This window comes from Zingiber officinale, chromosome 4A (assembly GCF_018446385.1).
Source record: "Zingiber officinale cultivar Zhangliang chromosome 4A, Zo_v1.1, whole genome shotgun sequence".
Classification (NCBI taxonomy): Eukaryota; Viridiplantae; Streptophyta; class Magnoliopsida; order Zingiberales; family Zingiberaceae; genus Zingiber; species Zingiber officinale.
Genome location: NC_055992.1, coordinates 103,178,310 through 103,191,016, shown reverse-complemented (window position 1 = coordinate 103,191,016; position 12,707 = coordinate 103,178,310). Strand labels below are relative to the sequence as shown.

Here is a 12,707-nt window from a genome sequence, read left to right as displayed (position 1 = left end):
ACCAGTCATCGTCGCACAAGTGTCGCGCTCCCTCTGGTGACGAGTCACCCGCCGAAGCTCTGCCTCGCGACGTGGCGTCCATGCACGGTGCCTCCTTGCGAGACCCACGCATGTCCAGATGTCCCGGTCCCCCTTCTCCCATCCATTCTTATTCTTATGCCCTCTCTTCTTCCATTCCCTGCATGTCCATCGCAAGCACAGAGACAGAGAGAGGGGACGTACGAAATGATGTCTTGGAGAGCTCTGGTTCTGGTCGGACTGACAGCCATTCTGTGCACCCTTGCCACGGCTGAAAATGGAGACGACGTCCACCACTTGCCGAAGTTCACTTCGCTCGTGGCCAAAGAGAACAGGGAAATCCTGGCACTGTCCGAGTCAGGGAAGATAACGGCCATCGACGTGCATGATGGCTACGGCGACGCTTATCACCTCCAGTTCATCACCATGGAGCCTGGTTCAATCTTCCTCCCTGTGCTCCTCCGCACTGACATGGCCTTCTACGTTCACACTGGTACGCATTTATCAGTTTCTTCAGTCTCTTGATTTCGCTCTGCGTGCAAGTGTTTGTTATGAAGCTTTCGACCTTTCGTGTGTAGGTAGAGGAAGAGTGACCTTCATCAGCCAGGGCGGTGACGAGGAAGAAATGGACGTCGTCCGCGGCGACGTTTACAGGCTCGAGCAAGGTACCACCTTCTACGTGAAAAGCCACCCCGATCCCGCGAGAGAGCGGCTCCGGATTCATGCCATCTTTGACACTTCAGAGATTGATTGTTACAGTGCATTGGTAGGTTTGTAAGTCGATCTTTGGGCATTGTTGACGAGGCTAACTGCTTCTTGGTTGCAGGGGCTTTCTGCAGGAGCTTACTCGAATGTCAGCGACTTAGTTCGAGGATTCGATGACGGCGTTCTCCAGATGGGTTTTGGGGTACCTTAATAATTTGAACTTGTGACAAGATCTGGATTTGATATACGAGTGATTGATTTCTGTAATGGATGTGCAAGGTTTCGGCGGAAACAGTTCGAGACATCAAATCTGCTCCGACGCCTCCTCCGATAGTGCTCTCGTCTGGAAGGAATGAGACGGAGGAGCCAAACTGGAAGAAAGAGATCATTGGAGCCCTTTTTGGCGTCAGAGGAACGTCCGATTTTCTGAGCAAGAAGAAAAAGATGAGCGGAAGCAAGGCGTTCAATTTCTTCAAGGCCAAACCGGACGTGCAGAACGCGAATGGATGGAGCACTGCGTTGACGCACAAGGACCTCAAAGCTCTCAAGGGCTCCCATTTTGCCCCATTCATGGTCAATTTGATGAGGGTTAGCGATCGAATTCTTGAAAATCTTCGAGAAATCTGGACTTGTGTTGATTTGCTAATGGCATTTTGAAGGGCTCGATGATGGGGCCGCACTGGAACCCTAGGGCGACGGAGGTCGCCATCGTGATAGAGGGGCGAGGCGTGGTACAACTAATTTGCCCCAGCGATGCATCGGGAAAGAAGATCAGGGCCGCCGCCAGATGCCAGAACACGAGGTTCGAGGTGAAGAAAGGGGATGTGTTCGTGGTGCCGCGATTCCACCCGATGGCGCAGATCTCGTACAACAACGAGACCTTGGCGTTCGTGGGATTCAGCAGCTCGACGAAAAACAACCACCCGCAGTTCCTGACGGGGAAGAGGTCAGTGCTGCGGACGATCGGCGTGGATGTGTTGGCGGCGGCGTTCAATGTGAATTCGAGCGTGGTAGAGGGCTTTCTGGCCTCTCGGGACGAGTCGATCATGCGTCCGTGCACGTCGTGCGCGGAGGAGATGAAAGCGAAGATGAAGAGGGAGGAAGAGGAGAAGAGGGAGGAAGAGGAGGCGAGGAAGAGAGAGGAGGAGGAGGAGGAAGAAGAAGAGTGGGAAAGAGAGGAAGAGGCGAGGAAGAAGAAAGAGGAGGCGGCGGCGAGGAAGGAGAAGGAAGAAGACGAAAGGAAGAGAGAAGAGGAAGAGAAAGAGAAAGAGGAGAGGAGATGGGAGGAAGAAGAGGAGCGGAAAAGAGAGGAAGAGTGGAAGGAAGGAAGGAAGGAGGAGTGAGTGGGTTTTGAACTAGTAGTCTCCGAATAAAGACGAAGGATGAATAATGAATTTCTTTCATGCATTTTTCTTTTGCGTGGTAGTTTTGCTTAATCAATTTACTTTAATAATAGCAAATAAAGCATTATAAGTTCGACTCTATAGCTGTAAGTCGAGTCGAGTTTTGTAATAAATGTAAGCAAGTGAGTTTAAAATGAATTAATTCGCTTTAAATGATTATTTAAGTTTAGTTTAAACTTTTTTTTTATTTATTGTTATTGAGTTATCAAGTTAAATTTATTTGATTATTTAAAACTTTTATATATAAAGTTGTTAGTTTATTTTAAATTTTATTTATTTATTTTTAATTGGTTGATTAAAGTTTTATTGATTAATACGGTTTAAAAATATTGTTCAGAATATTACTAAGTTGAGTGTATAAGTATTTAAGTTGAATATTACTAAGTTGAATGTATAAGTATTTAAGTTGAATATTACTAAGTTGAATGTATAAGTATTTAAGTTGAATGAATTGTTTAATTTTATTATTGAATTGATTTTATAAGTATTGAATGAATATTGATTCCGTCCGGAAGTGGCAATAGATAGAATTATCCATGAGTTAGTTAGGAGTTTGACTAAATAAAGATTTTTGACCTGGGAATATTTGCAAGCGCTAGTGGAAGAAGGGAAAAAAATATAAGTAAGAATATCATAGGACTTCTTTTATAATGTCTTATAATTATGTTTGATAACATGTTTAATCATTATCACTATGCTTCTGTATCCTGTAGTCTCATCGTAGGTGTGGAAAGTGTTACGTATTCATAAAAAAGTATAATCTTCTGATTTTCTAATAAACTCACGTGTTGTATTAATGATAAAACTAAATCATGGACCGGGAGTCCTATTGAACTGCTAGTCAGAAGATAAGCCATGAACAAGAAGCCTAATTTCTCATAAGGAGTGAATAGGTTGTGATAGTATCCCCATGAGGAGTTGAGCTTTATAAGTAGCTGGCAGACTGGGGTGCAGACTCTTGAGAGCATGTTTGATCGACAACAGGCAATGGGGAGCAGAGTTATGCAAATAACTGGCAGACTGGGGCACAACGCCCCTGAGAGCATATCCGATCAACATCAGGCTATCGGGAGGTGATGGGGAGCATAATCCCATTAATAACTGGCAGACTGGGGTGCAAGGATCTTAAGAGCATACCCGATTAGCATCAGCCGATCGGGAAGTGATGGGGAGCATAGCTCCATAAGTATTTGATCGAGCAGGGAGCTGGGTCTCTTAGAGTGTCTGATTGGCCCCGTAAATTTTCGGTCGAGCTGGGAGTTGGACCCCTTCTGATCAACCTTAGTCGATCAGGATGAGGGATTCCCACTAGGTAGGTTCCTTAGTCCTTGTTCTACCTGAGACTTTTGACTGTCGCCTATTGTTGGGATTTAATCAAAGTCTCACATTAGAAAATTTTAAAAAATATTATGAGTTTAAAAGTATGTAAGATATTTCTATTGGCATAAGGCATTTTGGGTAGACCTCAAGAGCAAAGTCATGAGAGTTTAGGTCCAAAGTGAACAATATCATATCATTGTAGAGATATGTGAATATCTTTCGGTCACAACAAATAGTATCAGAGTCATAATCCAGACCAAATGTCAGTGAGGTGGTTTTGAACGAAGTTGCTGGAGGGCGCGGAGCAAGTCAAGGTAATTTGATGCTCGCGGGGAGCTCCGGAGGAGGTCAGAGTAATCGGATGCTCACAAGGAAGGCTCAGAGCATGAGAATAATTGTGGTAATTCGTTTGGCGGAAGGATTGTTGGGATACAGTTAAAGTCCCATATTAGAAAGATATGGAAAAGATCATGAGTTTAAAAATTTATATGATATCTCTATTGGTATGAACCCTTTTGGATAAAGCCAAAGAGTAAAGGCATAAGGGCTTAGGCCCAAAGTGGACAATATCATGTCATTATGGGGATATGTAAATATCCTTTAGGACACAACAAATGGTATCAGAGTCATTGTCCAGACCACATGTCATGTGGAGCGGTCTTAAACGAACCTGTGGGAAGGCCCGGAGTGGGTCAGGGTGATCAAATGCTCGTGGGGAAGGTTCGGAGCAAATCAGATGCTCGCGAGGAGGCCCGAAGTAGGTCCCAAAGTAGCTCAAGATGACCAGATGCTCGTAGGGAGGTCCGAAGTAGGTCAAGGTGACCTGATGCTTATGGGAGCTGCTTTGGGCCTCCCCGCGAGCATCCGCATCTGGTTACCCTGACCTGCTCCTGGCCTTCTCTGCGAGCATCCGGTCATCCTGACCCCCTTAGGACCTTCCCACGAGTTTGTTTAAGGTCACCCCACATGACATCTAGTCTGAACCATGGCTTTGATACCATTTGCTATGTCATAAAGGATATTCACATATCTCTATAATAACATGATATTATCCACTTTGGACCTAAACCCTCATGGTTTTACTCTTGGACTCTACCCAAAAGGTCTCATGTCAATGGAGATATCATACATAGTTTTAAACCCTTGATTTTTTTTCCATATCTTTCCAATGTGGGAATTTTATTGTATCCCAACAATCCTTCCCTTAAACAAAGGACCACACTTACTCTCATGCTCCAAGCCCTTCTATGAGTTCATTCAAAGTCACCTCACATGGTATCTAGTCTAGACTATGACTCTGATATCATTTGTTGTGTTCTAAAGGATGTATGATATCTTTATTAACATAAGTCCTTTTAGGTAGAGCTCAAGAACAAAGTCATGAAAGTTTAAATCCAAAGTGGATAATATTGTGTTATTGTGGAGATATATGAATATCCTTTAGGACACAATAAATGATATCAGAGTCATGGTCCATACTAGATTCCATTTGGGGTGTCCTTGAATGAACTCGCGGGGAGACCCAAAGGTGGTCAGGGTGATTGAATGCTTGCGATGAAAGTTTGGAGCAGGTCCCAGAGTAGCTCAGTGTGACCAATGCTCGCGGAAAGGTCTAAAGCAGTCAAGGTGACCCGATGCTCTCGAGAGCTGCTTCGAGCTTGCCCACGAGCATTTATATCCGATCACCCTAAGCTACTCCTAGTCTTCCCCTCGAGCATCCTGTCACTCTGACCCGCTCCGGGCCTTTTCCGCGAGTTCGTTCAAGGCTATCCCACATGGCATCTGGTCTGGACCATGATTCTGATGTCATTTGTTATATCTTAAAAAATATTCACATATCTCCACAATGACATGATATTATCTTTTAGGCCTAAGTCCTCATGACTTTGATCTTGACCTCTACCTAAAAAGTCTCATGTCAATAGAAATATCATACAACCTTTTAAACCCATGATTTTTTTCATATCTTTCCAATATGAAACTTTGATTGTATCCCACTAATTCTCCCCTTAAACGAAGGACTAAGAGAAAAGTCATGAGGGTTCAGGATCAATGTGGACAATATCATGTCATTATGGAGATATGTGAATATCCTTTAGGACACAATAAATTGTATCAGAGTCATGATCTAAATCATATGTCATATAGGACGCCCTTGAACGAACTCACGTGGAGGCTTGGAGCGAGTCAAGGTGATTGGATGTTCGCTAGAAAAGCCCAAAGCAGGTTAGGGTGATTAGATATGGATGCTCATATGGAGGCCCGAAGCAAATCCCAGAGTAGGTCAAGGTGACCAGATACTCGCGGGGAGGTTCGAAGAAGATCAAGATGGTCTCGCGAGAGGCTCGGAAAAGGTCAGGAGTGACCGGATGCTCGCGGGAAGGCCCGGAGCAAGTAAGGGTGACTGGATACTCGTGGGGAGACTTGGAGCAGATCAGAGTGACTGAATGCTCGCGGGAAGGTCCTGAGCAGGCCAAGGTAATCGAATGCTCTCGGGGAGGTTCGAAAAAGGTCAAGAGTGACCAGATGCTCGCGGAGAGGCCCGGATCATGAGAGTAATTATGATCCTTCATTTGAGAGGAGGATTATTGGGGATTCAATCAAAGTCCGACATTAGAAAGATTTGGAAAAGATCATATGTTTAAAAGGATGTAAGATATCTTCATTGGCATGAGACATTTTAGGTAGACCCCAAGAGCAAAGTCAAGAGGGTTTAGACCCAAAGTAAACAATATCATACTATTGTGGAGATATGTGAATATCCTTTGGTCACAACACCTACTCCGGTCTCCTTGACCTATGGACCCCACCTGGGGACCCCTCATTATTCGTCATATTACAAATCTCCCTTTCAAGTCTAGTCAAAGGAGACCCAGTACCGACTACGTAAACTCCTACAAGCTTTAGTTTTTCCAACCAACTCCCTTCTCTAGGTTGTTGTCACCCTGCTAGGTTATATTGTTGAGGTTATCCATCTCGAAAAGGGGTGTGTCGGCTGCCATAAATGCACAGTAATGTGTAGAAATATGTATGATGATGTATCATGGTAATGATTCACTTGTCACATTCATTATAAACTCTTTCCTATGGTAGTGCCACGTGGTCCACCTATGTCTAATTTTTTAATTCCCAAAGAAATGTCTAACAGTTAGACTTTCGATGTCTTTTGGCTCTTTTAATCGGACAGCTACAATAATTAGCCCGCCTTTTATCCTTGGAATCAGACTATTGTGCTTTAAACTTCAGTGTTTATAAGCTTTGTTGCGCTAAGATTTTTGCCCACGCATCCTTCTTCTTTTCTAGTGTTGGCCTCTTTGTAGTTTTCGATGATTCTCTTCTTTGGTTTCGACTCTTTCTTGACTATAAGTTTCTCCCTAAGTCTTTATATCTTTTTTTGAACGATAGTCCTTGCAGCTTCTTTGCACATTCCCGCCTTGTGGTACACCTCCATCCTGTTTGATTTTATTGGCGGGAAAGATGAACCAGATTCGACTCAACTTCAAGCTTCCTCGGGATTACCATATCATCATCCTCAACACCCTTGATTGTCCCCATCTTCCTCCTTTGGTTACATCACCTTCTTGAAATACCAGTTCCTAGAAGGTCTTCACTTCCCTATTCCAAGTTTCTTCTCGTAAATATCTCAATATTTTCATATTCATCTTCAACATTTAACCCCCAATTTCATTAGACAGCTGTGTGAGATTGTTATCCTCTTCTAGTTATACCACATCCCCCTAACCCCCCCCCCCTCCCCCTCCCTATGTTTTTTAATTATTTTTATTATCTTAAAAAATCGGAGGCAAGGGTCTTCATTCTTCAAGCTAGAATGAAGATAATCTTTTTTGATAAGGTGTCTTCTTCTAATAAGGGTTGGAAGTCCCATTACTTTTTTGTCCAACTGAATTTGCTTGTATCCTAGCTAATCGATTGGCAAATGGATCGCCACCTCCCCCCTTGCCAGAGCTGGGAGAGTACTGTTAGAAGCCTACTTTTGTCTCAGCATTAGAAACACTAGCGGGCCTAAAGTTCAACATCAAAAAACTGCTCTAAGAGGGTATTCTCTACATTTTAGATTGAGTCCAATAAAGGTCGGATTGCCTTCAGTTTTGGTAAGGAATGCAACTTTAATTTTACTTTATAGCTAACTGAGGTCTTTTTTTCTCTTTGCAGTTAAGACCATGTGGAAAACCTCGGTAGGTGAGACTCTGAAGCTTGACGCAGACGAGCTAAATCGGTGAGGAAATGTCGAGATAGTGAAGCATGTCCCATAGCTGACTGGCTCTACCAACAGGGTTAATGTAAATGAGGCAGAGGGTGCCCTGTCCTATCCATCTATAGTGTCTGCACGGTGTCCTCAGAGTCCACAAATTCTAATAAACCCCACAAAATCCAATGCAAAAGATGTCGATCGATGACTCCCTCGGCTCAGTCTCCCTTACAAGTCACTTCGACACCCCCCCCCCCCCCCTTCGTTTGAGGAGAGAGCTTAACACCAGCTCAAGCGTCTTAGACCTACCTTCGATAGATCCTTTTGGTGGCCAGCTTCTCATCGAACCATTGTTGTCGACCAACCTATCGGTTTTCATCCTTACACTGCGACCGCACCACTTTCGAGGGCTTCTACGCTTGGACCTAGTTCATTTGAAGAGCCTATCACCACTAAGAAAAGTGCAACGTTTGGGATGCCCTCCCACAAGGGGTCAGTCATGTCTCCTTCAAATCTATTGATGCCCCAACATCCTGTAAGGCTGAGAGGCAAACTCACAGAGGCCTAGGAGAATGGCATGGAGTGACACACTAACTGATTACCATAGATTGGTAGATGGTTTCACCAGGACATGATTGGGTAAACACTAATCTTTTTTAGCATATATATATATAAGTGCAGGGAAACTATGCTAAAAAAGATTAGTGTTTACCCAATCATGTCCTAGGTGAAACCATCTACCAATCTATGGTGATCAGTTTGTGTGTGTGTGTGTGTGTGTGTGTGTATATATATATATATATATATATATATATATATATATATATATATATATAACATTTTTGCTAGTTTTGGTCCGCGAAAATGACTCTGGCATATAAGGAATAGAGGAAGTCTCCAAGCGGAGGCATTAGAAAGTTGAGAAAATTGGGAGAGAAGATTGTTACTCATGCGACAACCATGGAAATGTTCCAAGCCAGCCTGTAAACTTGTGAATCCCAACTCAAGTCTGAGAGCACCTGGAAGGCAAGGGCCTTATCAGATTTGGATAAGAAAATTGTCAAGGCTAAGGTCCTCTCCCTTAAACTGAAAAAGATTGATAATATTCACGCGACAGAGCTGGTTGTAAACCCAGGAGCAGCAAACAACCTTGGAGACTAAGGATGCTAAGTTGGAAGCTTTAAAGGCCAAAATGACCAACTATAAGGCCGGAGAGGTTGAGCGCTTTGAGACCAAAAGATTAGAGTACCTCCGCTCTAAGGAATTCAACAGACTCTTGGATAGGAGGACGGTGAAAATGTTCTCTTATGGGGTAGACAGGGCCCTAAAGCAACTCCATGAAGCCTGGTATCTGACGGCGAAGCTCCCTGCAAACTTCATAAATTGTTAGAAGATTTATAATGGCATCCATGATGACGCTTTTTCCAATTTTACTTAGCTTGCAACCCTCATAATCCTTGTAATTTTTGGTATTTTTGTACTTGGGTTTTTTTGTGATAGAAAGCCTGAAGGTTTTTCTCTTCCCTTTTCCTTGCTAAGTTAAAATATTTAAGTGCGAGCAAGCGGTGATGTACATGTCAAGCGAGCGGCGAAGTAAGTGTCAAGTAAGTGGGAGAGTGAGAGCCGAGCAAACGACGAAGTGAGTGTCGAGCGGGTGACAGAGTGAGTGTCAAGCAAGAGGCGGAGTAAGTGCCTAGTGGATGGCGGAGTAAGTGCCGAGTAAGCGACAGAGTGAGTGTCGAGTAAGCGGTGAAGTGAGTGTTGACATAGAGTGAGTGTCGAGCAAGCGGTGGAGTGTGTGCCAAGTGAGAGGTGGAGTGAATGTCGAGCAAGCGGTAAAGTGTGTGCCAAGCAGGTGGCAAAGTGAGTGTCGAGCAAGCGACGGAGTGAATGTCGAGCAAGCGACCGAGTGCATGCTAAGTGCACGAGTGGCAGAGTGAGTGTCAAGCGAGTGGTGGAGTGTGTGCCAAGCAAGCGGAGGACTGAGTTCCAAATGGGCGATAGAGTGAGTGTTAAGAAAACAGTGGAATGAGTGTCAAGCAAGCGATGGAGTGAGTGTCAAGTAAGCGACAGGGTTGCGTGGAGGCCACACTTCTAACTCGCAACGGATGCAAGAGTCTGGAGGTATTTTGCTGACCGAAAGGTCGTTGGGCGCGTGGGACCAAATTATAGCTAGTAGCGGATGTGAGAATCAAGAGGTTTATTGCTGACTAGAAGGTCATTTGGTGCTTGAGGATTATACTTATAACTCATAGTGGATGCGAGAGTCTGGAGGTTTTTTGCTGACCAGAAGGTCATTAGGTGTGTGGGAACCATGCTTATAACTCGTAGTGAATGCGAGAATCTGGAGATTTTACCGACCAGAAGGTCGTTAGGCGTGTGGGGACCACACTTATAACTCACAACAGATGCGAGAGTTTAGGGGTTTGCCGACTAGAAGGTTGTTGGGCATGTGGGTACCATGCTTATAACTCGCAGCGGATGCATGAGTTTGGGAGTGTACCGACCAAAAGGTCGTTGTGCATATGGAAACCACACTTATAACTTGGTTGAGAGACTTGAGAGTCTCAAAGTTTGCTGACCGGAAGAACGTTGGACACGTGGGACCATACTTATAACTTGGTCGAGAGACATGAGAGTCTGGGAGTTTTTGTGATGTCGAGTGATCATGCTTGCATTTTTACTAAGGGTGAAAAAAGTAACTACTATAGTACATTTTTCTATTATTTATTCAGAAAATACCTTCAAACTATATAGGGTTGTAAATAGTTAGCACTTCATAGCCGATGTAGTCTCTTGTTGCTGGAATCTTGAAGATTATAGGCCCCAAAAATGTGCTTCTAAACAACTTTATAAGGCCATCTTCATTGGGATTCTAACTTGCTAATATTTTTGATCGACTTGACTCTTTTACACACTAAATCACCTTCTTAAAAAACACTTGGGGGCAACACGTCGATCGTAGTTTTACCTCATCATTTGTTAGTAGGATGTCAGTTGGGTGGCTATCCTTTCTCTAGTTTCTCTAATAAAGTTTAGTTTAAGAAGGCGCCGATCGAGATTACCTTGATCATAAAGTAATCTCCGAATGGATTCTTCTCCTACTTCGACAGGAACTACCATTTCATCCTGTAGACTAAATGGAAAGGCGTCATCCCAGTGCTCTCTCGCGAGGTGGTTCGATACGCCTACAAAATGTTTGGTAGTTCTTCTACTCAGCTGCCACCCATATGATTAAGTTTGATTTTGAATCATCGAATAATCACTCAGTTTGTAACTTATGCTTGGCCATTGCTCAGAGAGTACGCCACAGAAGTGAAAGCTTGGAGAATACAAAACCTTCACACCATTCTCAATTTTTGCATGGAACTGTCGCCCATTATACGATACAAGCTTATGAGGAATTTCAAATCGACAAAGCATTTTGATCCACCAGAACTTGATGAATGTGTAACAACCCAATTTTCCCTATTTCGAATTATAAAAGTCCTTAAAAATATTAGAAATGCTATATAAATAATCTAGAGATTTTTAGAAATTTTTAGAGTATTTTTATATAATTTTTGGAGTTCGTTTGATATTTTTACAAAGAGGAAGAAGTTACAAAAAGAAAAAAAGAGCTCCAGCCGAGGTTCGACCCGTAGACCTCGGACAAGTCATAAGCCTTAAGCGAGGCGAGATAACCAAGTGTTACGCAAGTATTTCGTGAATAAATAGGAACTCAATTGATCTTAAGTCAGAATTAACCTTAAGCCATAAAAGGAAACAGAAATACCAAAATAAAGGGCTGAGGCAAGGTTCGAACTAACGACCTCCGACTCAGCCAAGCCTTTACCTGTCCAGGCTGACCAAGTGATCAAGCGATTATTTTCTTGAAGAAAACCAAAACCAATAGTAGTTAAGCAATATTTTAGAAACCGAAAATAAACTTTGGTATAAAAGGAAAGTTAAGTGAGGAATAGGTTTTATTTTCTTCCCGATCGGGTTCTTCTCCTCCTTCACGTGACGACGCTACTCGGGCAAAAACAAAGAGGAGTTAGGGTTTCGTCTCCGGCGCCGGCCAAGGGGTTCCTCCGAGGGCTTTTCACGGATTTGTGATCGTCTCGTTGAGGAGAGCACGAAGATACGAAGGGATCGCGAAGTAGTCACTGCCGAAAACCCTAGAAGCCTTTTTTCCTTTCAGTTGTAAGTCCAAGAACGCTAAGTAAGTACTACTCACCTGCGGTAGGAGTAGTTTCAAGAGTTTTGTTTCCTTTCTTGTTGCCGAAACATGCTGTAAAGAACGGCGTTTTATTTTCCGAGATCCCAACTGCCTTCTTGTATTTGCACAGCATGTTTTTACAAGAATTGTATTCCCTGTACCTTCACAGCATACCCTAAGTAGTTGTAATGGATTTATTTGTACATCTCTTACTTTAAGCTTGAAGTTTAGAATTTGTTCATCTCAAATTCAATAAGTTAGACCTTTTTACTTCAGATCCAGCAAGTTAGAATGTGTTTTAAACATGCAGCATTTAATTTAGTTTCTTGCTACTCAACACACATGAATAGAACTAATTATAGCATGCAGTTAGGTCTTTTGTTACTCCAACATGCTGTATTAGATCCCCTTTGTAGTAATTTAAAGCATGCAGATTTAGTTTTTTCGTTAAGTGAACATAAATAGCTTGTATCGTGAGTAGTCCGTTTGGTTTTGGGCTTTCTATACATGTATTATAAGCTTGTGGTTTTGGGTTTTAGTCACTGCTGTGAATATGAACAACCCTTATCATTAGTATTTCAGTTTTGCTCACTTTGCTGATTTACCATGCTGAACAGCCTTTTATAATAGCATGCAGCTTATTTTCCTTTTTGTTCATACAGTGAGCAGGATTAGCATTAATTCTAGTACTATAGCTGCATCTTTAGCAGTTATTTTGGTTTATGAGTAATCGTGAGTAAAAGAAGACTAAGGTCATAAACCTGATCCCAAATTTCAACATTTGAGGATTAGCAGCACGCAAGGTGCTTGAGGAAATGCCAAGGCATTTTATATTAGAAGAGTTCAAAAA

General features: G+C 42.9%; 1 protein-coding gene across 1 annotated transcript; it reads left to right on the top strand.

Annotated features, from left to right (window-relative positions):
• Nucleotides 1-186: 186 nt before the first annotated feature.
• On the top strand, nucleotides 187-2,126 carry LOC121970394 (vicilin-like seed storage protein At2g18540). Its single transcript, XM_042521099.1, has 5 exons — nucleotides 187-511; nucleotides 597-784; nucleotides 845-925; nucleotides 1,003-1,311; nucleotides 1,383-2,126. Exons 1-5 carry the CDS (start codon nucleotides 226-228, stop codon nucleotides 2,064-2,066), a joined length of 1,548 nt encoding a protein of 515 aa, XP_042377033.1. The 5' UTR covers nucleotides 187-225; the 3' UTR covers nucleotides 2,067-2,126.
• Nucleotides 2,127-12,707: the final 10,581 nt, after the last annotated feature.